The sequence below is a fragment of the Myotis yumanensis genome, unplaced genomic scaffold, assembly GCF_028538775.1.
Source record: "Myotis yumanensis isolate MYYU_CA2020_CCGP unplaced genomic scaffold, mMyoYum1.0.hap1 SCAF_20, whole genome shotgun sequence".
Taxonomy (NCBI): Eukaryota; Metazoa; Chordata; class Mammalia; order Chiroptera; family Vespertilionidae; genus Myotis; species Myotis yumanensis.
Window position 1 is genome coordinate 768,243 of NW_027223771.1, and position 23,706 is coordinate 791,948.

Consider the following 23,706-nt stretch of genomic DNA (forward strand, 5'->3'; position numbering starts at 1 on the left):
ACACCTTAAATTCACCATGTATGCTCTCCACGACGTTCCATCATCTTCACCGAGGCTTCAACCTCGGGACCCTCAAGCTCACGCTACCCTGAACTAGAAGTTGAAGAAGGGTGGAGAAAAAAGGCTGCTTCCTTTGAAGCTAGCCCACCAGGTTCATTCCCTGGGCAAATACCCGTAGGTATAGACACATGGCTGGCAAAGGAAGGCCGCGCCCCTCTCCTGGAGCGTACACGTCAGGACAGGCCATCAAATGCACACACAGACATGTAAAAGCCGTGCTGGGCTCCAGGACATGGTGCTGATGGAGCACATAAGAGGATGCTGGACCTTCCATGTGTGGGGCAAGAGGGAGACAGCTTCCCAGGGGAGACCCACAGCATGAGAAGGAACTGAGTGAGAAGTAAAGGCATTTTAGACCAAGGGAAAGGCACATGCCACGACGAGAGACTAAAAGGACATTCATGAAAATCCTGGCTCCAACACGACACATACTGAGGTTTCTAATACACATTTTTATTGAAAGTTAACATACAGGAAAAAATATGTACACCCTAAGTGTGTAGCTTGGTGAATTACACAAAGTAAACTCACCCGTCTAACTACCATCTGGGCCGAGAAACAGCATTACCAGACTCAGAAGCCCTCAGGTTCTTTCCAAAAGGCCAGGGCATCATGGCTCCCAGCACCACACCTCAGCCTGAGTTTGAACTCGGCATAAATCAAATCATGTAGGAGCAGGGAATCATTCTTGTCTGGCTGATTTCATTCAACACTTTACCTGTGAAATTCACCCGTGCTGCTGCATATAACAATAGCGCTTTCATTTCCGCTGCTATAGAGCATTTCATTGTATACTTTTATCGCAACTTATCCTCCTTTGAGTGGACTTTGGAATTCTAGTTTTTTGCTGTTGTGAATAATGCTATGAACATTCTAGTATGTGACTGTGGCAAACATATGTACACACCTCTACTGGGTATATGACCAAGGAGCAGAATTGGTGGGAGACAAAATATGCATATATTCAACTTCAGCAGATACTGCCAAACAGTTTTCCAAAATAACCTTACTAACTTACATTCCTACCAACGGCATATGACATCTGTGTTTTGTTTTGCTGGTTTTTGTAATAACAGACAAGATAACCTACCACTGTCTGGAGAAAACCTAAACTTTTGATGAAAATTGGCCATGTGAAAACCATGGCCAAGGGTCCTTCTCCAGCCTGAAGCCCCCCAATGTACTCCTTTAGATGAATTTTATCATCTGTCACTCAAAATGCCTAAATTTTACAACGGGTAAGCTCTTAGGACAACAAATTCCATTACAAAAGAGATCTGTGACATCCTTAATCCCAGGTCACAGAAAACAAACGTACAGGTACAGTTTCTTGTTGGCCTGATTATAAAACATTCTATATCACTTGCAGCCCAAAGTGACTTTCTAACAGTCACTTTCAAAAGAAAAAAGGCCCGCCCTAGCCGGTTTGGTTCAGAGGAGAGAGCCCGGCCTGCAGACTGAAGGGTCTCGGGTTCGATTCCAGTCAAGGGCACATCATGCCCCGGTTGCGGGCTCAATCCCCAGCAGGGGGCGTGCAGGGGGGCAGCTGATCAATGATTCTCTCTCATCTCTCCCTGTCCCTTCCTCTCTGAAATCAATAAAATTATATTTTAAAAAAGAAAAGAAAAGAGCCGAAACCGGTTTGGCTCAGTGGGTAGAGCGTCGGCCTGCGGACTGAAAGGTCCCAGGTTCGATTCCGGTCGAGGGCATGTACCTGGGTTGCGGGCTCATCCCCAGTGGGAGATGTGCAGGAGGCAGCTGATCGATGTTTCTCTCTCATCGATGTTTCTAACTCTCTCTCTCCCTTCCTCTCTGTAAAAAATCAATAAAATATATTTAAAAACAAAAAAAACAAAAGAAAAGAAAAAAGGCCTGTTTTTTACATCAATAGTGTTAAATGAGAAGGTAGAGAGACAAGAGCTAGACTGGTCTCCAGGTTGGCTTTTAGGCTTCCTCCCATCACAACGTAAAAATACTCTGCGACTCTCCCACCTTCTCCCTGCCCTAAACTACAGAGCATTACACACAACCACACACACACCCCAGGACGAATGAGGAAAAGGAGGCAGAAGTTGGGTGAAGAACACTTCCTTTTCCTCTGAACAGGACTCAGACTCCAAGCCTGTCTCTCCCATGTGCCCATTACCAGAACAGGAGCCCTGAGGACAAAGACAGGCTGACCCGGGGGGAGGAGGCTGGGCAGCCCCTCAGGCTCTCTAAGGTGGAGTGGGTGCCTGGCTACTCAGACACTGGAGAGAGAAGCTCCCCACCGTATCCCCAGCAAACAAGGCTGCCAGGCATTGCTTTAGGGACATTTAGCAAAAGGCAGATGGTTCGGCCAGCAAGGGCAGGAGGAGTGGGGCCGGGTGGGGTGAAGGTGGTGGGAAGGGTCGCAGACAGACACATCAGCAGTGGGAGGAAACCCGTGGCAGGGGGCAGGGTCTCATCCTTGGGGCTTGGAGTCAGAAAAAGGGAAACCAAGGTGCTGACAGCTAACCAGGAGAGGCTGTAAGAATTTACGGTGAGACTGTGTCCACAGCAACAAGGCCCGTCATTAGAAATAGGACTGAGTCCCAGAGGAGCGTGGAACTAGAATAAAGTCCAACTGAATGGGGGGGGGGGGGGGGGGGGGCGGTTTGCTGGGGCCAAGGTGTCAGGAGAAAGGCAGTGGCAGGGAGCCAGGCAGGCTGTTATCCTAGTAGGTATCAGCAGATGGAGGGTGGAATTCTGCAAATACACTCAGACAGACATAATTAACCTGTATTTCAGCGTCACAACACAGAAAAGATCACCTGGCTTCTGACACCTCCCTGGGCCACTAGTGGCACTGGCATTTTTTTTCAAGATGGAGGTGCTACAAAATCAACAAATTTGGCAAACTGTTCAAGTTACAAAAGGGCTTGGAACATTCCAAATCAAGAAATACAGAATTCCTATATAGAGATAATCCCCAAGTATAAACCAAATGCATTCTGCAGGGTGTATATTTACTCCATATACTTTCCCGGTGAAAAGGCAAACTTTAGAGAAGCTGCTAAAACAACATGTGCGAAAAGAAAGCCTATGAACTATGTTCCATTCATTTTGGTGGAAGACAAATAGAATGTGGTTGTTTATTCTTCAATGAAACTATCACTCAATCCACAGACAAATCATTGTCTAAGGACGGAGGAACGAAGAACGGTATCCCAGCTGTAAGTCTAGGAAACCGGAAGTCAAACTCGGATAACGTCAACTCCGACCCTGCTTGGGGGTTTGAGTAGCCAAAGAAGCATCCCAGATGTGGCAGCGGCAGCAGGAAGCAGGACTTGGAGATCCAGACTCTACCCCTCCTCTCTCCCTGCTCCTGTTCCATTTCATAAGTTGTATCAATCAGGGTGCTTTTGGTTGCAAATTTTAGAAATCTGACCTCAAATGACTATGCCATAGGTGGGTTTATTGGCATATGTAGATGCAAAGCCCGGAGTGAGATCTTGTGAGCTTCAGGAGAGATTCAACAGGACTAGTCACTGGGACCAGAGGAATTTCACGCCTGACTCAGGCCTGGGTTATGTATCTATTCTCGAGACAATGTCAGGGACCAACCTTCACAAATGCTGTGCATGGCAGGGGAAAGGGGAAGGACTAAAATAGTTACCCCAGAGGTGTGGCAGAGATGGCTGGCTTTCCAGGCCCAGTTCCTCTTCTCCCTGGGCACACAGACAGATCCCATTTCCCTGCTTCAGCGAAACTAGGTGTGGCCCAGTGACCCCTGGAACAAACTGGCATGGACCACTGCCAGGTCTGGCCCCTAAGAACCTCTCACCCACGACCCTTCGTGCTCTTACCCCCCCCCCCCCCCCCCCCCCGAAAGCTTGTCCGTGCGGATGCTCGGTGACCTTGGGAGCCACCGATGGAGGGAGCCTCAGTCCCTGAGTCACCACCTCGAGAAGAGTCCTCCACTCATCGGGGACACTCCTTTCAGATTTGACATGACTGAGAGACAATTATCAAAAGCTGAGACTTTTGTATACTTTGGGTGTGTTATGACGGTCGGCCTATCCTAACAGGTGAAGAGATGAAGGCCCACAAGACTGGGTGGCTTGCCCAAGATACAGTTAGCTGATGAAAAGAAACCCCAGAACACAGGATGCGATGATCTCACCACTGGAATGCAAAAACAGAATTGAAAACAAGCAATAACCCTGAAAGCAACGGATAAAAAGAGAAGTAATGCGCAATACAGAGTCATTAAATATCCTTAAGCAGAATACACAAGGGAGAGGGTCAACTGGGAAGCCCTTTCTATGTCAAAACTTGTTGAAATTTTCTTCTCCTAGCAAACAGAATAAATGGAAAGTTTCTCTGATAACTCAGAACACACACTGTCTCACAATCAGAATTAAGAACGAGCCTCATTACACATCAAAGTGGTATAAATTCTTAAGATGAAAAGCGTCTGGGGGCTTGGGCTGAACCCCAGGGCAGGAGCAGCGGTGGTTCTGTGACCAGCACCTTCCCTTCCTCTGAGAGCTGCTCCTCCCCATCCACCCCACCCCCAACCCCCAACCCCCACCCTCCACCCCCAACCCCACCCCGACATCACAGAAGCCACCATTGGCCGCTGGGCGGGCAGGTGCCTAAGCCAGGCCCGACTTGGTCCTTCCCAGGACTTGCACGTGGGAACGAAAGGAAGAGATTCTCACGGATGAAGCTGTGAAATGGGGGCTGTTGTTGGGCCCTGCTTCCTGCTGAGCAGAAATAAACCAGCCCCAGAAGATGGAAGATGAAACAAGTGAGAGAGGAAGATGGAGAGAGTCCTGGTCTCATTGTCCCGGAGGCCGGCGTGCCCGTCCTTCCCGGGTCTGGTCAGTAAGGCAGGCTGTGGTGCCCACAGATTCCCTTTAGGCCTCAGCTGGGTTAGGTTGCTGTCACCTGCAGTCAAAAGCATCCTGACCAATACAATCAAGAGAACTGTCTCAAAAAAAAAAACACACAAAAAACCATTTACGACATCTCATGAATCTCAAAAAGTAAAATGAAAACTACAGAAATAGCAATATCTAGTACAGACTCGGAGACCAGGCAGCTAGCTAGGAAACCATGGGCAAATTCACCTCCCACTGGCTCAGTTTTCTTACTGTGAAAGGTGAGCCATTAAGGTGATACCAAGCCCATTGGGTGTTCTTAGGGATTCAGTCAGTAATACATGGAAGTAACTTAGAACAGTGCCTGGTACGTGGTCAGCATCCCACCCGTGGTCACTGGTGTGTGACAGCAATCTTAGCTTATTTCTAGGTTAGTGACCCATGTTTTTGTAGGTTTCAGTGGTAACAAGCCAGATGAACAGAGGAGTTAAGCTGATCACAGGAAAGCCTGCTTGTCCCTCACAACCCGCCATGCAGCGGGGCGCCATCAAACCCGGAGGCCCTTTGGCCTGCACTGAAGGGTGACCTACCGCTGTAGTCACAGACTCCCCCAGGCGCTTAGCAAGGAGAAGCTGCATCAGCCACCAGCTCGCTCCTCTGGTCCCTAGGATATCCATTCTCTGCCGAAGGAAGGACGTCCTTCAACACCCTGGGAGGGTAAACGCTGCCCCAGAGCAGCCCACAGGGACCTCTCTATCCTCGGAGCAGGCATGACCTTGACAGTTTGAACCCTGCATCCTATCTTAATCTGTTTTTTTAATGGAATGAATTCCATAAACACAAAAATCTGAGGGCATTTGTTCCACACGTAAAATACTTCCTCCAACAGCTACCTACTTCCTTCTCAGAGCTCCGCCGTCACCAGGTTCTTTTACTGGTTCTGCGGATTCCCTTGGGGAGACATTCTCAGTAGAGCGAGGGTACCGGAGGCGGGTGGGGTGTGAGGCATGAGCAGAAGCTGGGGAGGTCCGGGACCCACAACGGGCTGGGCTCTGAAGGTCAAGGGAAGGAGTCTGGATTGGCCGATCGGAAGCTGCGAGGGGCTTTGAGCAGAAGATGGCACAGCTGGATTGACAGCTGATCACTCTGCTCCCCCTCTTCGAACCTCTGCTTCTAGAGCAGCAAATCGGGACCTCCTGCATATGGGGGGTCTGATTGTCTGGGAACTTAACAGTGAGGTCTGGCCTGGCTTGGTGGTTAAGTATCGACCAATGAACCAGGAGGTCATGGTTTAATTCTCGATTGGAGCACAGGCCCGGGTTAGGGCTCCATCCCCAGTGGGGGGCATGCAGGAGGCAGCCAACCACAGATTCTCTGTCATCATTGATGTCTCTCTCTCTCCCCCTCTCCCTTAAATATATATATACTAGAGACCCGGTGCACAAAATTCGTGCATGGGGAGCGGGTTCCCTCAGCCCCACCTGCACCCTCTCCATTCCCGGACCCCTCGGGGGATGTCCGTTGGACATCCCTCTTGCAATCTGGGACCGCTGGCACCTAACTGCTCACCTGCCTGCCTGCCTGGTCACCCCTAACTGCCCTTCTCTGCTGGTCTGGTCGCCCCTAACCACCTCTGCCTCGCCCCCTGCCACCGTGGCTCTGTCTGGAAGGATGTCCAGGAGATGTTTGGTCTAATTAGCATATTATCCTTTTATTAGTATTGATTTTTTTAAACGAGTTCTAAACATATGTTCTTCAGAAGAATAGCTTAGGTGGGGCAGAAATTCCAAAAAATGTCCCAATGAGGGAGAGATAGGTAGATTGCTTTAGCAGCCCGGCTGTACCGCAGCAGCGGAGGCGAACACTGGGGGCGGGACAAAGCCCTCACGCCACTTAGAAACTGCTCACTCCAAAGCAACCCGGTGGGAAGGAGCCGGCGTGGGACCACATGCTGCGCCGCGGGCCAGCCTGCACCCGGGAAGCACGAGTTCAGTCCACAGCAGCCCTGACCAGCAGGCCCCTCCGGCCGGCCGACATCACTGTTCTCCGGCAGAAAGTGAGCCGAGTAACCGAGCCCTCACTGTGGCAGAGCCAGCCCGAGGAACAACTGAGCCGACACCAAAACCACGCGCTGGCCCACGAGTCACTGTGGGATCCGGGGCTGACCTACGCGGCAGGAATATTCTTGGCCTCTCAAGACAAACACAGCTTTGGCTCCAATCACTGTTTTCTGGTTTACAGGCCAGCAAGGCAGTACACCCCTGTTTATTTTTCCATTATCAGTATACTTAGCCGCACTGAACGCATTATAACAGAGCTTCCTTCTCTAACAACCCGGTGGTGAGAAAACAATTCTGATTAATAACCACAGGAAAACAAGGCAAGTCCGGCACTTCTATGGGCTCTTTCCGCACCTTCTCGCATACGCTCACCTTACATCCAAGGAGCTGGGGCTCACAGACGAGTGACGTGATTTGCCCAGCTCACAGTTAAACCAGTACCAACGCCAGAATTCTGACTCCAATTCCCCTGCCCTCTTTGTACCACAGTCAATGGTATGTTCAGATTTCTGAACAGGCCCTGCAGAATTGGGGGACAGGGAGACACACACAATCAGAGACAAGTCTTCTCTCCAATGAATGCATCATCCAAAAAGAAGCCTAATCTTTTTTTTGTTGTTCACCCTCACCCGAGGATATTTTTCCCATTGATTTTTAGAGAGAGTGGAAGGGAGAGGGAGAGACAGAGAGAAACATCGATGTGAGAGAAACACATCGACTGGTTGCCTCCTGCACATTCCCTGACCAGGGCCAGGGAGCCTGCAACCAAGGTACGTGCCCTTGACCGGAATTGAACCCGGGACCCTTCAGTCCACAGGCCGACGCTCTATCCACTGAGCCAAACCGGCTAGGGCAAGAAGGTGAACCTTACATCTCCACATTACTTACAAAAGCCAAGTGCAGCTCCTGGCCCACAGTGAGCACAAAGTGAATGCGTGCTGAATGAATGAAGGAATACTTCATTGATCCAGTAAAGAACCAGTGCTCTCCCTATCACAGAACCTACCAAACTGGAGCTCTCTGTGTGAGGGAGAAGGGAGCCTAGAGGCCACTAAAACACTGGAGGGCATTTTAACAGTATCTACCATGAGCACGAGCTTTTAAAAGTTAATAGAACACTATGAACTACTGATACATCAAACCCATAAACTTCAAAACACATAATGCTGAAAGAAGTGTTACATAAAAAGAGTACCTAGCATATAACTCTACTTATATGAAATTCTAGAACAAACAAAGCTAATCTACAATGGGAAAAAAATTAACACAAATGTAACAACTGTTATCATTTTTGGTGTGTATTACCGTTGTGTTTTTTCATATGCACATACTTTATGTGGTGATAATATACAATTTGATTTCATATATCATTGCTTATTAAGTCACTCTCTTATTTTGTTTTTAAAAATATATTTTTATTGCTTTCAGAGAGGAACAGAGAGAGAGAGAGAGAGAGAGAGAGAGAGAAACATCAATGATGAGAGAGAATCATTAATTGGCTGCTTCCTGCACGCCCCCACCAGGGATTGAGCCCGCAACCCGGGCATGTGCCTGACCGGGAATAGAACCATTACCTCCTGCTTCATAGGTCAACACTCAAGCATTGAGCCATGCCCCCCGGCTTGTTTGGCATTTTTGAAAATAATTAGAAGGACAGTTGCAGGGATGGCGGGGAGAAACTGCCTGGGAAGGGGCACGAGGGAACTTTCTGGGTGATGACAATGTCCTATAACAGGGATGGCGAACCTATGGCACGCGTGTCAGAGGTGACACGCGAACTCATTGTTTTGGTTGATTTTTCTTTGTTAAATGGCATTTAAATATATAAAATAAATATCAAAAATATAAGTCTTTGTTTTACTATGGTTGCAAATATCAACAAATTTCTATATGTGACACGGCACCAGAGTGAAGTTAGGGTTTTTCAAAATGCTGACAGGCCGAGCTCAAAAGGTTCGCCATCACTGTTCTATAACTTGAGAGAGGTTTTGATTACACAGGCAACTGTATGGATTTGTCAAGACTCAGCAAATGTACAATAAATATTTGTGCATTTTATTGTATGTAAATTACACCTCAAAAGAAAAAAATCTAAACAAATAATGAACCTTAATTAATGACATTCATGCTATAATATTGAAGGGGAGGTGTACTGATGATTATAATTACTTTAAAATGCATAAAAGAAAAAGGAGGTGGCTACACAGGATTAGATAGACAGACAGATAAATAGATGATAAAGCAAGAACAGTAAAATGCTAATGTAAAATTCTTCCGGGAATGCTGTATATTTGAGATTTTTCATAACAAAATATTAAAAAATAGTGAACAGTCATGAGGCAAGCTTTTGGAGTGCTAGCCATGTTTTATCTTGATCTGGGTGGCGGTTACACGCATCATACATGTGTAAAATCTTACCAAGCTGCCCACTTTAAGACTTTGTACATTTTTCTGACTGCATTTCTTAATTTCACAAAAAATGTTTTCAATAAACAGCAATCAGAATAGGACTTCAAAGTGTGTATAATTTATATCCTCAAAGAGATAAGGGAGTAGAATGCTACAACCAAAAAAAAAACATGAATAAGCAGAGAACAAACCATAAATCTTGAAAACAAAAACTGCCCCATTTTAAAACTCAGTGGGCTAGAGGGCTGTGCAGACCTTGAAGAATGAGTCAGTAGCTGGAAGAGTGGACTAAAAAACCCTCCCACACTGTGGTGCAGAGATGGGAAGTAAGAGAACAGTGCAGCCCTAACCGGTTTGGCTCAGTGGATAGAGCGTCGGCCTGGGGACTGAAGGGTCCCAGGTTCGATTCCGGCCAAGGGCATGTACCTTGCGGGTACATCCCCAGTAGGGGGTGTGCAGGAGGCAGCTGATCGATGTTTCTCTCTCATCGATGTTTCTAACTCTCTATTCCCTCTCCCTTCTTCTCTGTAAAAAATCAATATATTAAAAAAAAAAAAAAAGAACAGGGACTTTGAATCATCATTTTTTAAAAAAGAGAGAGAACAGTGCAGAGACACGGAGGGCAGACCAAGATGTGTCAAAACCCTATCATTTGGCCCTGGCTGGTATGGCTCAGTGGATAGAGTGTCGGCCTGAGGACTGAAGGGTCCTGGGTTCGATTTGGCTCAAGGGTACATGCCTGGTTGCAGGCACAATTACCAGTGGAGGTGTGCAGGAGGCGGCCGATCAATGATTCTCTCTCATCATTGCTATTTTTATCTCTCTCTCCCTCTCCCTTACTCTCTGAAATCAATAAAAATATATTCAAACAAACAAAAAACCTTATCATTTGGAGGGAGCGGCAAAAGAAAGAAAATGAGGAAATGGAAAGGGGACATCTGAGGAAATAACAGCTAAGTGTTTCCTAGGACTAATGAACAAAACAATTTTTAAAAATCATTCTGAATTACAGTTATTTAAAGGCATCTACACGGAGGGAGGGAACACGCCACCACTTTATGGGACGCTCTCTCCCGATTATGCAACGTAAGTAATTGTGCAACTGAAGTGAGCCTTGTTCCTTTCTGTATTTTTCAAGTTTTCTGCAATGAACATTACTGTCTTAATAAGGGGAAAAATAAAAGTTTACTTTTATAAAATGATTCCAGAACCAAGAGACCAGAAAGGCTTTTTAAAGAACTCCCTAACCTCTCTCCTCCGGCTTCTGCCCCATGCTATTACAGTGAACCTGTTTCTGGAAGCGGTCACCACAAACTGGGGCAAGTCATTTGATCTCCTTAAATTTCTGCTTCTTTAGGTCTTCCAGAGGGAAAATAAAATCCCTCCTTCCTGCGTCACAGGAGCTTGAGGAACATCAAATGAGACGCTGCATAAAAATAGCGCCTGGTAAACCATAAAGGCCTGCACAAATTGTGGCATGCTATCAGCCCTTCTCTGCTGGTAAACCCCACCTCCCAGTCGCCCTCCAGCTACCTCCTCCCTCACTCCCCAAATCCAGTCTGCCTCAGCCTGCCAGCTCCTCCTTCCCTCCTTCCCTCCTTCCCAAGCCACCCCACAACATTACTTACGCCTGGCCACACCTCGTGCCTACAGCAGGCCCACCTCCAGCTCTTCCTCACCCCACACGCAAGAGTTTCCTCTGAAACTTAATCTTCATAAAATGTGCTTACCCTGATGAAAGTGAAAAAGCCTTTGGGAGTTCTCTAAGGTTTATGGGATGGACTTCAAACTCCTCAACCTGGCTTTCAGGCTCTCCATCCTATTCCTGGTCAGCCCCCTCCCAGTCTGCAAAGCAAGCCACCCCTCCACCCTCACACTTGTCTACCTGTCCAGCCCCTCCCCCCCGTCGTGCCCCCCCCCCCCCCCCCCCCCCCCCCCGCCTGTCCAGCCTTCTTAGCCCAGGTCCAAGTCCCACCTCCCTTCCTGTCTCTATACCTTATGACCAATCCAGACCAAGCTCCTGGCTGTTCCCTGAGCACCCATCCATTCCTGTGGCACTACCACCACTTCCTGGGCGGAGACCTGCCACACCTTCCCAGGAAGGACTTCTTGTGCCCTGAGGACAGGGCCTGGTATAGTCCTCCTATACTCTCTATAGTAGGCACTCAAATTAACCTGCTAATCATTTTAGTCCCTAAAATAAAGTTTCTTTACCTAACTGAATTTTGTAGTATTTTTTCTTTATAGCTTTCTTATCTATGTATCTATTATACACAACCCCACAGAATATACTACTTAGCTATTAAATTTTAAATAAAAGGAATTATGCTTCATAAGTTCTTATATAACTTCTCTCAACATTAAGTTTTAGAAATTGATCTGCATTGATACCTGTGGCTACAATCCATTCATTTTCAAAGCTGTAAACTAGTCAGTCCACTGTTTAAGCATATCACAACTTATTTACGTGGTTGATGGACATTTCGGTTTAATCAAAACGTTTGCTTGCCCGGCCAATGTGGCTTGGGGGTTGAGGTTCGGTTCCCAGTTGGGGCACATGCTCGGGTTATGGGCCTGATCCCCGGTAGGTGAAGTGGGGAGAGAGCTGATGGGTGATTCTCTCTCATCGATGTTTCTGTCTCTCCCTCTCTCCCTCTCCCTTCCTCTCTCTGAAATCAATAAAAACATATTTTTTAAAAGTTTGCTTATTAAAAATGATGCTGTTGCCCAGCCCGTGTGGCTTGATGGTTGAGAGTCGACCTATGGACCAGGAGGTCATGGTTCGATTCCAGTCAGAGCACCTGCCTAGGTTGCAGGCTCATGCCAATCCATGATTCTCTCTCATCACTGAGAGAGTTTCTCTCCCTCTCTCCTCCTCTCTGAAATCAATAAAAAAAATTTTTTAAATAAATGAATAAAATAAAATGCTGCTATGAATATTCTTGTACATGTTTCCAGTTCATTTGTGTAAGAGTTCCCAGGAGTGACACTGCTAGGTCATATGCTCAACTCGCCTTGATGACAGTGGTTTCCCCAGGTGGTAGCACTGATTGGCACTTGTACCTACAGTGTTGAAGAGTTCCTCAAAACACTGTCAGCTTTCAAGTGTCTGCCAACTTGATGGGTGTGAAATGTTACCTCATTGTGGTTTTTGTTCGATTTCCCCGGTGCGGGTGAACAACTTTGCATACACTGATTAGCCATCTGGCTTCCTCTTTAAGGACATGCCTGTTCAAGGCTTTGCCTACTTTTCAAATGGGCTGTCTTTTTCTTATTGACTTGTAGGACTTCTATGTATATTCTGGATTCTCATATTTTGTGGGTATTATGTGTTGCAAATTTCTTCTTCCTGTCTACGGCTTTCCTTCATTTTCACTCTCTTTTGATGAGAAGTTCTTTATTCTAATGTAGTTGAACTTATGAACCCTTTTATTTCTGGTAAGTAGTTTGTGTACCTTGTTTTTCCTTCATTTTCACTCTCTTTTGATGAGAAGTTCTTTATTCTAATGTAGTTGAACTTATGAACCCTTTTATTTCTGGTAAGTAGTTTGTGTACCTTGTTTAATAAGTCCTTCTGGACCCAGAGGTCATGACAATATTTATATTTCCTTTTAATTAACATTTCAAAAGGAAGTTATATAAATGATCAATAAGCACATAAAAAGTACTCCAAAATATTAGCCATTAAGGAAATGCAAATCAAAACTATGAGATACCATCACACACCCACCAGAATGGCTAAAATTAAAAGACTGATAACACCAAATGGGGGCAAGAATGTAGAGCAGTGGTTCCCAAACTTATTTGGCCTACCGCCCCCTTTCCAGAAAAAATATTACTCAGCCCCTGGAAATCAATTTTTTAAAAATTTTAATAGCAGTTACTCATCACCCCCAAATGCACCTGTGGCCATCACCGCCCCCCCTGGATCGCTGCAGCGCCCACTTTGGGAATCACTGATGTAGAGCAACAGAATTTTTATACATTGTTGGCAGGAGTATGAAATTGTATAACCATCTTGGAAAAAGTTCAAGCAATTTCTTAAAACACTAAACACTATACCCAGCAATTCCACTTCTTGGTATTTACCCAAGGGAAATGAAAGCATATGTCCACAAAGTAATACATATAAGAATATTCATAGCAGCTTTATTCTTAATAGTGCACAGAAATAGAAACAGCCCTAGTATCCATCAATGAGAGAATGGATAAGTGAAATGTGATCTAGTCATACAACAGAATACTACTTAGCAAGGGGAAAAAAAGCCTACTGACTCATGCAACATAGATGAATCTCAAAAATACTACACTGAGTGAAAGAACCCTTACACCAAACACATACTTGAAGATTCTATTTATGTGAAGCCTAGAACAGGCAAATAAAATTTATAATGGAAAAAATCAGAACAGTGTTTGCCACTGGGTGGGAGTAGGAATGGGGGAGAAGCACAGAGAAATTTCTGGAATAATGGTAACATTTTCTTATCTTGACAAATTTGCATTAAACAGATGTATACCTTTGTCAAAAAAAAGAGAAACAAACAAAATTTGAACCCTAAATAATATGCATAATAAAGTGTTTCAGGGTTAATTATATTGATGTGTGAACTTACTTTAAAATGCATCCAGCCAAAACCGGTTTGGCTCAGTGGATAGAGCGTCGGCCTGCGGACTGAGGGGTCCCAAGTTCGATTCCGGTCAGGGGCATGTACCTGGGTTGCGGGCACATCCCCAGTAGGAGATGTGCAGGAGGCAGCTGATAGATGTTTCTCTCTCATCGATGTTTCTGGCTCTCTATCTCTCTCCCTTCCTCTCTGTGAAAAATCAATAAAATATATTTTAAAAAAATAATAATAAAAAAAATAAAATGCATCCAAAAATAAAGCAGACTGCTGGATGGACTAAGGAATGGAGAGATGTGATAAAGCCAATATAGGAAATTGTTAGCTACAGGTGGTAGCTAGGTAATTCAACTTCGCTGTATGTTTGAAATTTTTCACAATATAATATTAGGGAAAAGACAAAACACATTTTATTGATTTTCAGAGAGAGAAGAAGGGAGGGGAGGGCAGGAGAGAGGGGGAGGGCGAGAGGGTTAGAGGAGGGAGGGAGGAAGGGAGGGAGGGAGAGGGGGGGAGAGAGAGAGAGAGAGAGAGAGAGAGAGAGATGTGAGAGCCCAAGATGGATGGGCTGCCTCCTGCACACACCCGAGGCATGTGTCTGGACTGGGAACTGAACCAGCCAACTTAGCCACACAACAAAAATATATTTTAAAAAGGATGAGATCTGCTTTTTAAAAAATAAGCAAATATACTTTAAACAATCAAGACTTTAAATTTTTTTTTTAAATAAGCAAATGTACCTGAGCCAAGTTTGCCTTTGAGAAAGATGCCTGAAAGAAAAGACCAATCCTTAGGTGTGACAGTGCCTTGGGGCACAATACACTTCCACGCCGGTGATTTTGAGTGGTCCTCGCCAAGGCCCAGGTATTCTAGCCCCATTTTATGCTCGAGAAAACTTAGGGTCAGAACTGGGCAAACATCCCACAACCAACACCCGATGGGGCTGGACCTAAACCTTTGTCGCCGGCTCTTCCTTCACCTGTTATCCTTACAAACACATCTCTGCGGGAGCTGCCGTCAACTCCAAACATTTGAGGACAAAGTGGACACTGACGCGCCACCAGCCCTTTGGGGTGTCCCAGGGGCAGAGTGAGAAAAGCTGAAGTGGCTGCTGTACTCATTAGCGGGCCGTGAAAGGGAGACGCACAGAGACACTAACCGAGCATCAATCTACCGCACAGAAGGTTTATTCCCAGCCCATACAGAATACAGGCCTGGCCAGCACCCGCTCCTGGGGTTCGTTAGGGCCACCCTCAAAGTTTGGGGAAATTTATGGCATCCTTCCTGTCTGTGTGGATGAGCAAACTGCAGATGGTGCCTGCAGCGGAGAAGCTGTCATATAAAAAATGTCCACAGAAACAAAGAAAAACGTGTCAAAGCAGCTCTCCGACAACATATTCAACCACACTTCTCACCAGAGCAGAACAGAGAGAGAAACGGCGGCGGGGACCCAGGAAGAATGCTCAACCCTAATACGGCCAAGATCTTAAAGGCAAAACTTTACTATCCACCCCACAGATTAATCACTGGCTTAGGGTTTACCGGCTTTATGTTAAAAAAAATATACAACACAGCCCAGCTGGTGCGGCTCAGTGGTGGAGTGTCCACCCACGCACCAAGAGGTCACCAGTTCCATTCCTGGTTGGGGCACACTTCCGGGTGTCGGACTGGATACCTGGTGGGGAGCGTGCGGGAGGCAGACGATCGATGTTTTCCTCTCTCATCGATGTTTCTATCTTGTTCTCTCTACTGGCACAGGGCTGAACACAGCTGCCACTCCCACAAACATGGGAGCCTAATGTAGGGCTAGAACCAACTTCCCCGGGAACTCAGGGCTTAACACAATCCCCACCAGGTAGACTGAGGCACCTGCTTAAAACCCAGGTGACCGGTGACATCTGTAGCCGCACAGACGGCAGGAGAACGGGAGGTGCAATGGAGACAGGTAGTTAGAGCAACCACCCAGCGGGTGAGAGAACAAAGGATCTGAATCTCAGCTTAAGGCTATGGCCTTGGGTGAGTTTGCAACATCAGCGGCCGGTCTGGCAAAAAGGCAGTGGTGGCAGCCACCTCACGGGGCGGCAAGGATGCCATGAGGTAACATCTGTAAGGCACCCATCGGCACAGCGCCTGCAGCAGAGAAGGCACCCAGGACATGGTGGGCATTATTAACATGAATAGTCTGCACTCTAAGAACTTCGGAGCCCAATGCCTCCCGCTGTCCCAGTGCATTGAGAAACCAGGCTGAAGCCACTGGCCTTGGACAAGACCAACGGATTACTCAAGTCCCGAGCAATCTCTCTCTCTGTTGATTTTTTTTTTTCAATTTTTAAAAAATATCTGGTCCTTTAAGACACTGTAGGTTATTCTGAGATGTCTGCCTCCCCCTGTGGCCTCCCATCAGGACCCTTCTCTATTGAAGAACCCAAGCCAAATGGGCAAGCGTGCAGGGAAAAGCAGCGTCATGAGCTCCTTTACAGGGAACACTTGTGCCGAAGGGGCCTGTGGTCCCTTCAGCAAGGAGAGGGTCAAGGCCAGCCCAGCGCAGGTCTGAGCTGATAAGAGTTGTGACATCATAACATCTATCTCAAAAACCACAGTTAAAATGATGGTGGAAATATTAAGCACTAACATAATATGCAGTACAAATGCAGATTTTTGTATACATAGAATAGATATTGGAGAAAATATAAAAAGCCAAATCTCTATAAGAGGCCTGGCAAAATAATAAGATTCTATATACCGAAAGGTGTAAGTGCAGGATAATGAGAGAGCTCACAGCCCAGGAGCGCCAGAGATAAATTACAGTCACTTATTTCAGAAACAGAAAGGGGAGGTGGGTGTCTCATTTTCTCAATTATATTTCCAGAGGGAAATTTTCTATACTTGCATATAATCTACCAAGGATCAATGACCTCTAGTGGGGGGGAAAGCAATCAGGGAAAAAGAGAGAGCGAATAGGAGGTGAGGAAAAGAGAAAGACGAAGTGAAGACTGGACATGGCCAAAACAGAAATCCATCTGAGAGGATTCCGGGTGCTGGAGGCAGTGGCCCTCGGTCAGTGTGTGGCTAGGCTACTCTCTGTCACCTGCTGTGCCCTGTTCATCCAACTACACCAGTGATGGCCAACCTTTTGAGCTCAGCGTGTCAGCATTTTGAAAAACCCTAACTTAACACCTTTCGTACCGCTCACGAGCTTTCTCGTGTTTCGCGCGCCATCTGTTATGGACCTTAGATGTCAACACACTGTCTTGTCCACATCAAATGAAGCGATCTCATTGGTGGAAACTGTGTCAATCTATGAAAAACTATATAATTGCACGAACCCATAAAGCAATGCAGTTACATTGTATTTTGGTCATTCGAATAGTCTTCGTCTTCAAGTTCCTGGCGCTTTTAGAAAATGTTTTACACAGTACCATACGTTAAAAAAGTACTAGGAACTTTAATTGTTTAATTGTTTTTGTAAATAAAAATGTTATAATTATTGAAAAACAACACCTAAAGTGCATTATGATCTGTAGTTATGATGATTTAAATAACATGCAGCTTGCCCAAAAACGTGCGGTCCCTGGCGTATATCTTAGAGATTTCTATGCGGTACGAAATGTGTTAACTCTGGTGCCGTGTCACGTACAGAAATTTGTTGATATTTGCAACCATAGTAAAACAAAGACTTCTATTTTTGATATTTATTTTATATATTTAAATGCCACTTAACAAAGAAAAATCAACCAAAAAAATGAGTTCGCGTGTCCCCTCTGACACGCGTGTCATAGGTTCGCCATCACCGAACTACACCGACCCTTCAGTCTTTATAGGAAAATCTACTCTGCTCCCCAAGGTGAAAACAGATTGTTCCCTGGGTACAAATAACCAGAGATTTCCTCAAAATCAAATCCAAGTTCTACAGCCTCCGCGCTGGTTTCTATTTCTCCTTTTTCACGGGCTGGGTGGGTTGCCCACTTGGCAGCCTGGTGCACTCAAGTCTCCACGTTAACAATGGCTGTGAAGGCCTGTGGGAGCTTGTGGGGTACAGCAGTGAACGAAACAGACATGACTGCCACCCCACAGAGCTGGCGAGCGACACAGGGTGGGGAGGGCATCCGTCACGGCAGTGCTTTGGGTGTTTGCTAAAAGGGAGGGAGGGTGAGCATATAGGGTCCCCTCTGACACCCTCCCCCACACACTCAGCTCTTTTCGGGGCCACCCAAGTCCCAGCTAAGGAAAGGGAAATCAGGGGAAATCCCCAAACTGACAGAAGACACTGAAATGTTACAGTTAACGCTCACCCCAATTGGAAACAAAACAAAACGGAACACAGCATTCAGCATCGGTAACCACACAGGCAGGAACTCCCGAAATGAATCAACAGTCACAGAGTACTTTTGGTTATATTTAAATAAAGTTCATCTCATTAAAGGCTTTAAAAAATACTTGGGGTAAAAACACTAATAAAACAACATCTGTCCTGCAAAAACATAGCCTAGTTACTTGTTGGTAAATATCTGTTTTTGATCATAACCAATAAATACAGAATTAAAAATGAATTTAATTAAATAACGATTAAGTATGAATTTAGCTGAGCACAGGTCGTCCTGTTTTCATTTCTTGCCTTCTTTTAAACTGAGATTCTCCCTCCCCCCATTCTTGCCTTGATTCCATTTTCTCTCTCTCCTGTTTTGAGATGTAATATCTATGTGTCTATTCTTTCAGGGGGGAACTTGGAAATTGTAGTGTATGTATTAGCTCCAATTAATTCTGAAGTTAGTCACTTCTAAACTTGCTCTGGAATTGTATGAGGGCTTTAGCAGGTTTGGCTTTCATTAATTCTGAAAAAAAAATTCCTTATTTCTTCAAATCTTGACTCTTTATTATTCTTTTTCTTCTTCTGGAGCTTCATTTATACTCTTCCTGGAGCTAATCAATCTACTCTCCACGTCTCTTAACCTGCTTTTCATGTTTTGCTCCTATGCTGCATTCTGGGTAATTTCTTCATACATTTGTGTTGTTTTTTTTCAGTTCATTGGCTATTTAGGACATTCATTTCTAGATCTACTCTCTTTTCCCCTAGAATCTTATTGGGCAAATGAAAAAAACTTGGCTATTTAAACTTCTTTTTTTGTTGTTATTCTTGTTAATCCTCACCCGAGGATATTTAAATAAAGTTCATAAAGATGACCCAGCCTAGTGTATTACAAGATCCTAAAGTACCTTTGGAATCTTTAAGGAGCATATTGTGTTTATTGAGCTTTACTGTTAAGTGTATTTCTTGTACTTTGAAGACTCCTGTTCTAATGTGTGGCCTGGCCTGCCTCTAAGATACACCTCGATAGGAGGGCTCCGTAATCAAAACAAGTTTGGGGAATGTTGCAAGTTTGGGGAACGATTTGGGGAGCCACAGTGTGTTTTTGGAAATTCAGTTTTATGACCAATCCGGCATGAAAGAATTCTGCAGGACTTAGTCTGAGCCAGTATTTCCCAAATTTATTTGACCGTGAACCATTTTTTTATTTAATACTTATTAAGAGTACACAACTTGCTTCAGGGAACACATGTGGGATACACTACAGTGTAGGGAATACACTGCTTAATAATTAATCTGAAAATGCAATTAATTACCACTCTCCCAAGCATGTGCTGATGAACTGGTGTTTACTCCATGCTATATGAATATAAAAACTTCCCTCAATGAGTTTCTTACTGAAAATCACTCAACAATATGCTGGCTTACTGTATTTTTTAAGAAGAAAAATTTTAATGAACAGAAATTGGATCTTGATATGTTAATAAAAAGGATTCAAATTAATTGTAAAATAATGCGATTTTGCTAAATTGCTGGCAGTTTATCCTCTCTAAGCATGCATTTTTATATTTCCAGAGTGTATTTAATATATTCCCTTAAAGAAACAATATTGAACCAAAAAGGCCAATATTTACCTCTGCCCTATTACCGGAAATGTCTAATTATAAAGACCTGTAACTGAGATGTGGTATCAACAAGTACAGTTTGTGAGTCACAAGCATGAGACTATAGTATGTCTGTGGTTGTGATGTTGTTACTTACAATTTGATCCCTCCCCTGGATATAATAATATATTTTTTCCATATTTCTTTATTGATTTCAGAGAGGAAGGAAGAGGGAGAGAGAGATAGAAACATCAATGATGAGAGAGAATCATTGATCGGCTGCCTCCTGCACGCCCCCTACTGGGGATCAAGCCCACAACCCAGGCATGTGCCCTTGGCCGGAATCGAACCTGGGACCCTTCAGTCCACAGGCCAACGCTCTATCCACTGAGCCAAACTGGCGAGGGCAATATAATATAGTCTTAAAGCCTATGTTGGAGGTTTTACAGAATCAAATTCCAGTGACTGAAAATGTTTCAACATTCAGTTACCAATAAAAAACAACAACATACAAACCCGGTCAACATTTATTTAACACCTACTATACACATGCCACTGGATTAAGCACTGTCATGGTAAAGGTACTTTTGTGGGACCCAAATCAAGACAATGGTCTGACAGCAGGACAGAAAATTTAAGGCTCTTGGAAAGTCAGGGAACATCGGGGCCCTGTGGATAACAGACTTAGACTAAGCTGCTGCACTGGAGAGGCTTACAAGACACCAGGGGCATTTCAAGACAGCCACACCGCCACAGAAAGGCCACTAAGACAGAAAGGCCTCTCGCTAAAAAGGCTACTGTCATGGCCTAAAAGCTTAATATCAGTTAATGCAAGACAAACCGAGATTAGACTCGGGCCAAAAAAACTTGAAAGCTGTTAAAAGTTTCCAGATTCAACGTCACTTGTTGTAATGCTTTAAAAAAAAAAAAAAAGAAAAGAAAAAAAAGAAAAGAAAAGCCAGTTAGGTAGGCTTAATGGATAATCATTATGCGGATATGCGGAGCAGCTTGGGTCAACAGTCTAAAACAGCGGTTCTCAACCTGCGGGTCGCGACCCCTTTGGGGGTCAAACGACCCTTTCACAGGGGTCGCCTAAGACCATCGGAAAACACATCTATCATCACATATTGTTTTTGTGATTAATCGCTATGCTGTAACTATGTTCAATTTGTAACCATGAAAATACATCCTGCCTATCAGATATTTACATGACGATTCATAACAGGAGCAACATGACAGTGATGAAGTAGCCACGGAAATAATTTTATGGTTGGGGGTCACCACAACATGAGGAACTGTATTCAAGGGTCGCGGCATGAGGAAGGTTGAGAACCACTGGCTAAAACCACTGCTGGTGTGTGTGTGTCTTTGAAGAATCTACCCAGAGCGCGCGCACCTTCTGATAACGAGAACAAGGTGAGTTCTCACGTGATGTACGGGAGGGGTGGGGAAAACCACCTCCACCTGTTATAGAAAAAAAAATATGACTACTGATGCAAATTTAAGACAGAAAGCGAACCCAGCTACAGCCCTCAAGCTCCGGAGGTCTCCCAGCCCTCAGTTGAAAAGAAAAGCAGGTTACGTTTGCACAGAAAAGCAGGTTACGTTTGCAAACGACTCGACTCTGAGCAGCTGCGGAGAGAGGGACGCTGCTCTTCAACCACCTGTGACCATTCGCACCAACCTGCCTCCCCTCGTTTAGTAAAACATCAACAACGCATACATTCCAGCTGTGACAGTTCCAGTCAGAGCCCCGGAACACTGCTGCTGTGTGCCCTACTGAACTTTATTTCCCCTTTAAAAAAAAAAGAAAAGAAAAGATGATCATTCTTTAAAAAAAAAAAAAAAAAAACTTAGCAAAGATTAAGGCCCAGAAACTTTGACAAAACATAGCCAAGGCAATACACGTTGGAGAAGACGTTCAATTATTTAAAAAAAAAAAAAAAAAAGACAATAAAGTCACAGATGTGTTCCACCAGTCAGACTGCTTAATTTAAAAAAATTAACTTTGTTCTGATGAATGTTTCAAAGCCGGCGTTCCTGGTCGGGCTCTGTAATTCCATGCGCTTTGCACACACACGTCTGCGGAGAGACGTGAACCTCAAATGCACGCGCCGCGGGGGGTGGTCCCCACGCAGAGGGCGCCCGGCAGGACGGCGGGTGCAGCGCGCGGGCCCCGCAGCGCCCCCTTCCCTTCCCTTCCCTTCCCTCCACCGGGAACCAAGTACACCCCGACCCGGCTCCGGGGGCTCCCCGTCCCGCTCGGGGGGGGAGGGAACGGCCTCCAGCGCCTTCGACAAGTTCACAGCGTCCTCACCCCACAACACCCTCCATCGGGGCCCGGTCGCTGCCCGGCGGGACAGGCTGCGGGCGTCCGTCCGTCCGTCACCCGGAGCCCGGCCTGGGCACCGCGGCCCGGGGGCGGCCCCGCCCGGCCCGGAGGGAGAGCTCCCGCCCGCCCGGCGCCCTTACCTTCAAGTCGGGGTCCTCGGGGAGGGCGCCGCTGGTGGTGGCCAAGGCTTCGGACTCCAGACGGAGCAGGGCGCCCGGCCCGGCCAGCGCGGGCAGCAGCACCGCGGGGTCCTGCGCGTCCTCGGCCTCCGGGGCGCCCGGGTACACGGTCTGGGTCTCGGAAATGTGGATGCTCGGGGCGCAGCCCATGCTGGCGGCGGCCGCTCTCCGGTCACCAAACGGTCAGCAAAACGGTCAGCAAACGGCCCGCCCGGCGCCTCGCGGCCACCGCCAGCGCCGTGTCATCGCCGCCCGGGCGCGCGGGCGGGCGGGCGGACGGCGGGAGCGCGGGTCTCACGTCAGGAAGCGCGGCCGCCGCTTTTATCACGGGGCGGCGGCGCGGAGGGGGCGCTGGGGCGGGGGCGCCGCGGACGCCCCGCCGAACATGCCCTCCCCGGGCGCCCGGCCGCCCTCACATCGCCCACTCGCCGGCCGCGCTTCCGGGAAACTCCGGGGAGGAGATTCGCGCTCCCCCCGCCGGGAGCCCCGCGGCGCCCGACACCTCGCGGCTCCGACCCCCGAGAGAAGCGCCCCGGCGGCCTCGCCGCGCCCGCCCTGGAGGCCCGGGGCTGAGGGGAGCCCGTCGGGCGGCCGCCCGCTGAAAGGCAGGGAGCGCGGATCCGGGCGGCCCGGCCCGCGCCGTCGAGAACCGCAGACACGGCGCGCCCCCGGGAGCTGCGGGCTCCGGCTCGGGCTCCGCGGGTTTGGAGGCAGCGCCACGCCCCGCGCCGAGCGGCAGCCTCCGGGGCCGGCGTCTGAGCGCAGCACCTGGGGCGCCGCCGCCGCCGCCTCCCGCGCGCCGCACTGCGCATGCGCGGCCCGAGGGGCAGGGGGGGCGCGGGCGCGGCGGGGAGCGGGGAGCAGGGACGCCCAAGGACATCAGCCGCGCGGAGGGCGGTGACCTCGAGCCCCCGAAACCCCGATGGCCACCGGGAGACTCCATCTTGTTCCTTGGAGTTTTACGAAGCTGCCCCCCTCCCATGCTCCCCTCGCCCGGACCCAAGAGAAGCCTGAGCCCGGTCTGTCCTGGAAGGTGGGGTGGGAGGAACGCCCAGGGCTCCCCCGTTCTTGGCGCCTCCTCCACCCATAAACCTTCCCTCACGCAGAACTCGGATGTTGGGGAGTCTGGCACGCAGACCAGCAGGGGTTCAGATCCCAGCTCTGCACCTTCGCAGCGGCATGACCTCAATCCGGCCACGACCTCGGAGCCAGAGAGGCCCTGGAAGGACCCCCGTTTGCGGGGGGGAATGGGGGGAGGCGAAGAGAGGGCCACGAGGGTGCCGCTCG

General features: G+C 47.3%; 1 protein-coding gene across 1 annotated transcript in view; it reads right to left on the minus strand.

The window, feature by feature from the left end:
• Positions 1-23,042, minus strand: part of PDE8A (phosphodiesterase 8A) — a 98,810-nt gene extending 75,768 nt beyond the window's left edge. Inside the window, exon 1 of the mRNA XM_070400581.1 lies at positions 22,381-23,042. Within this exon, the coding sequence (XP_070256682.1) occupies positions 22,381-22,569 (189 nt within the window). The 5' untranslated portion in view covers positions 22,570-23,042. The remainder of the gene's footprint in view (positions 1-22,380) is intronic.
• Between the last annotated feature and the right edge of the window lie 664 nt (positions 23,043-23,706).